Source organism: Arachis ipaensis, chromosome B07, assembly GCF_000816755.2.
Source record: "Arachis ipaensis cultivar K30076 chromosome B07, Araip1.1, whole genome shotgun sequence".
In the NCBI taxonomy this organism is placed as follows: Eukaryota; Viridiplantae; Streptophyta; class Magnoliopsida; order Fabales; family Fabaceae; genus Arachis; species Arachis ipaensis.
Window position 1 is genome coordinate 7,223,285 of NC_029791.2, and position 3,175 is coordinate 7,226,459.

Consider the following 3,175-nt stretch of genomic DNA (forward strand, 5'->3'; position numbering starts at 1 on the left):
TATAGGCTAATTTTTTTGGTTATCGAGGAGGGACAGGTGTTGTGCCGGGTAATGAAATGAGGGAGTGCTACACCGAAATGTGGGACAGCTTTTAGCTCAGCTTTGGTATGAAGAAATCGGATCCTCCGAATTCTTTGTTTTGAAAATTTTGTAAGCAAATCGGACCATGCGATATGTCCTCACCAAAATGGATGGTCCGATTTCTTTGTTGTTGTTTTTTTTTTTATTTGATTATACTAGTCCCTGGATCCGATTTGTGCTTATGAGAATTTTTTTTTAATTTACAAGAAATCGAAGGGTCCGAGTTCCCATCAACAACTCGCAGGGTCCGATTACTGTGTCCCTGACACCACAGCCTGGTAAAGCTCTCCTCCTCTCCATATCTGCGTCCTACACTAACGTTGCCTCCATAATAAAATTAATTTGTACACTATTATACTACAGACACAAGCAATCAAGAAAAATAATTAAACAAGAAAAAGAAAAAGGAGAAAGTAACAAAGTAACAAGGAGAAGAAAGAGATAGGAAGAAGTGTATCAGATGATTTTTTTTTTTTTGGTATGTTCGTAAAGATTTTCTCCAAGTAAATAGGTGATAAGTCAGTAAAAAAATAACAAAATAAAAAGACTTATTAATTTTAATAAAATAATATATCCATATTTAATTATTCATCTTACTTTAGGATTATGAACTAATGAAACAAAATTGAGAACAAAATTTAATTTAAAGATGGAAGATTTTTATATGTCACAATTGGTGCTATTTATAAAATTTAGTTAGAGTAAAGTATTGTTTTTGTCCTTAACGTTTGGGGTAAGTCCTATAATTGTCCCTAACGTTTCATTCGTCCTATTTATATCTCCAACGTTCGAAAACTGATTCAGTGTTACCCTCCCGTTAAATCCACTGACAGAACACTAACGGAGTATCCTACGTGGCTAACTTTGTCCACTGTGGCAAATATTTTTCCTAGTGACCGTTACTGAGAAACAAAAAAAAAAAGAAATATTAATTTAAATGGGTGAACCCTAATTTGAGAATGCACCTCTTGTCCCTTCTTCTTCTCACCATCGCCGTCTCTGTTGCAGTCGTGGGTGAGTCCATAGCTTCACAGGCCTCCCAGGCGGCGCGTAGTTGCAGTGCTTCGTATCGAAATAGCAGCCAAGGGAGGCGACGGAGAACAACTTGTTACTGTGGGGAGAGGCAAGTGCTTGTGACTTCATCAACGGCAGAGAATCTCAGAAGGAGGTTTTGGGGCTGTGTTAACTATGGGGTAAGTAGAAAATATAATTGTTAGGTTTAGCTATTAGTTGGTTATCTGATTTGAATTTTATTTTGGTTTTGGCCTAGATTGGAGAAGAGTGTGGGTACTTTGTATGGGCAGAGTCAGAAAAAGAGCAAGAAGTTGCTCGATTGAAAAGGAAAATCACAGGCTTGAAGAGTAAAGTGACAACACTTGAGAGGATGTTGACAATGGCAGTAGCAGTAGCTCTGGTTGGATGGACATGTACTATGATTTTATTGTGTGAAAAATTGTCACTGACACGAAATGGGAGGTTCTTTCTGCATTAAGGTTGCAGAACATAGGTGCTAGTGTAGACTTGTTGGCAATATGTTGTCTGTATTTTGGAGTGTGGGTGTAGGGATTGGCTTGGATCAAATGTAAGATGTTGATTGAATGATTTTGAATGAAACTTCATTGTTACCCAATTTTATCTGTTCAGTTTACATTGTCATGGAACATCATTGAAGTAACTATTTGCAACCTTGATTAAATGAATCAGTGACACAGGAATAACATAAAGGATTAACCTCAACATTAGGCCTATATAGGCGATAGTTCAGAAGTTAACCAACATAGATGTCATGTAGATATCCAAAAATTGGAAATATAAGTCAACCTAGATGATAAACATTGTTTTTGAAGTAGCAGCACCTCCAGATACAAAAAGTGAAACCAACAACCATAATTTCTAACAGAATACAAAATGCAAAATACAAAAAGTATCACAAGTGATATAAGTTCAAAAGTGACAGTAAATCACTCCACATTCTTCCATGCTCTTGGTGGAGTCCTGGCCATGAACCTAAGGTTGGACTGGCTGACCCTCTTCATTGGAGTGGGCAGAACCCTTGCAGTTGTTGGAGCTGGTGCAGAAGCAGTTTGTGAATGATCCACTTTAACCCTTTTCACTGCAGCTTGTGATTGCTACGAGCTAACACCTGACTTTCTCTTTGGGTGTGAGGGTGATTTGTTATTGTTTTCCTTCTGCTTCCTATTTCCACTTTCAGTAACCTTACTAGAAGGTGTCTTGGCAGAGAGTCTTACACTTTTTCTGACCCCTCTCTGTGACCTCCCCTTTGAAGCAGAATTACCAGCATTGTCAACCTATACACAAGACAGAGCAACAAATAATTGAGTTACCAAAATGATGAAGACACCAGTAAGCACACCAACAAATAATAAATGACATATACTTACAACAGGACTTGGAGTGACTTTGCGCTTCTTTGGACAACTCCTTTTGTTATGACCAGAGCATAAACAATAAGAACACTTTTGTTGCTGTCCTTCACGAGACAGGCCAGTCCTATTTGATTGCTCATCAGCAGCTCGTGTCCTCTTCTTCTTTGGCCTCTCAATGGGTTTTCTATAAGTGGGAGGCAACACATCCTCTAATTGAGTTCTGTCCCAAAGGTTTGGTCCATTAACAGGGAGCACAACATGTTGGTAGCAGGAGATGTATGCAGCCTTCTTATAGTAGTCAGATACATAGGTATCAACGTTGAAGCACATTTTCCTTATACAAGTCATTGCATGTGCACAGGGAATCCCAGACAGTTGGAACTTCCTACACGAGCACTCTTGATTCCTAAGATCCACCACAAATTTTTTCTTCCCCCCTGGATGCTAACCACCTCATATCTATCACGTCCAGCATACACACTCACCTAATTCCCACTTAGTTCTGCATGTTTTTCTACTTTAATTCTAATTCGTGGTAACACATCTCTATTGTAAGGCATTATCCTATCCCTATTGTCAGCACAACGTTTCATTATATAAACCCGAATATCCTCTATCTTCCGTGATGTTCACATCAACTAATCCTTCAGCTCCCTCCCTATCATCATCACTGTCACCAAAGTCAAGACTTTGATCTGATGCATTCC

General features: G+C 38.7%; 1 protein-coding gene across 1 annotated transcript; it reads left to right on the forward strand.

Moving 5' to 3' along the window:
• LOC107606703 lies at positions 1,041–1,776 on the forward strand. The gene is made up of 3 exons (XM_016308735.1): positions 1,041–1,274; positions 1,352–1,495; positions 1,726–1,776. Exons 1-3 carry the CDS (start codon positions 1,041–1,043, stop codon positions 1,774–1,776), a joined length of 429 nt encoding a protein of 142 aa, XP_016164221.1.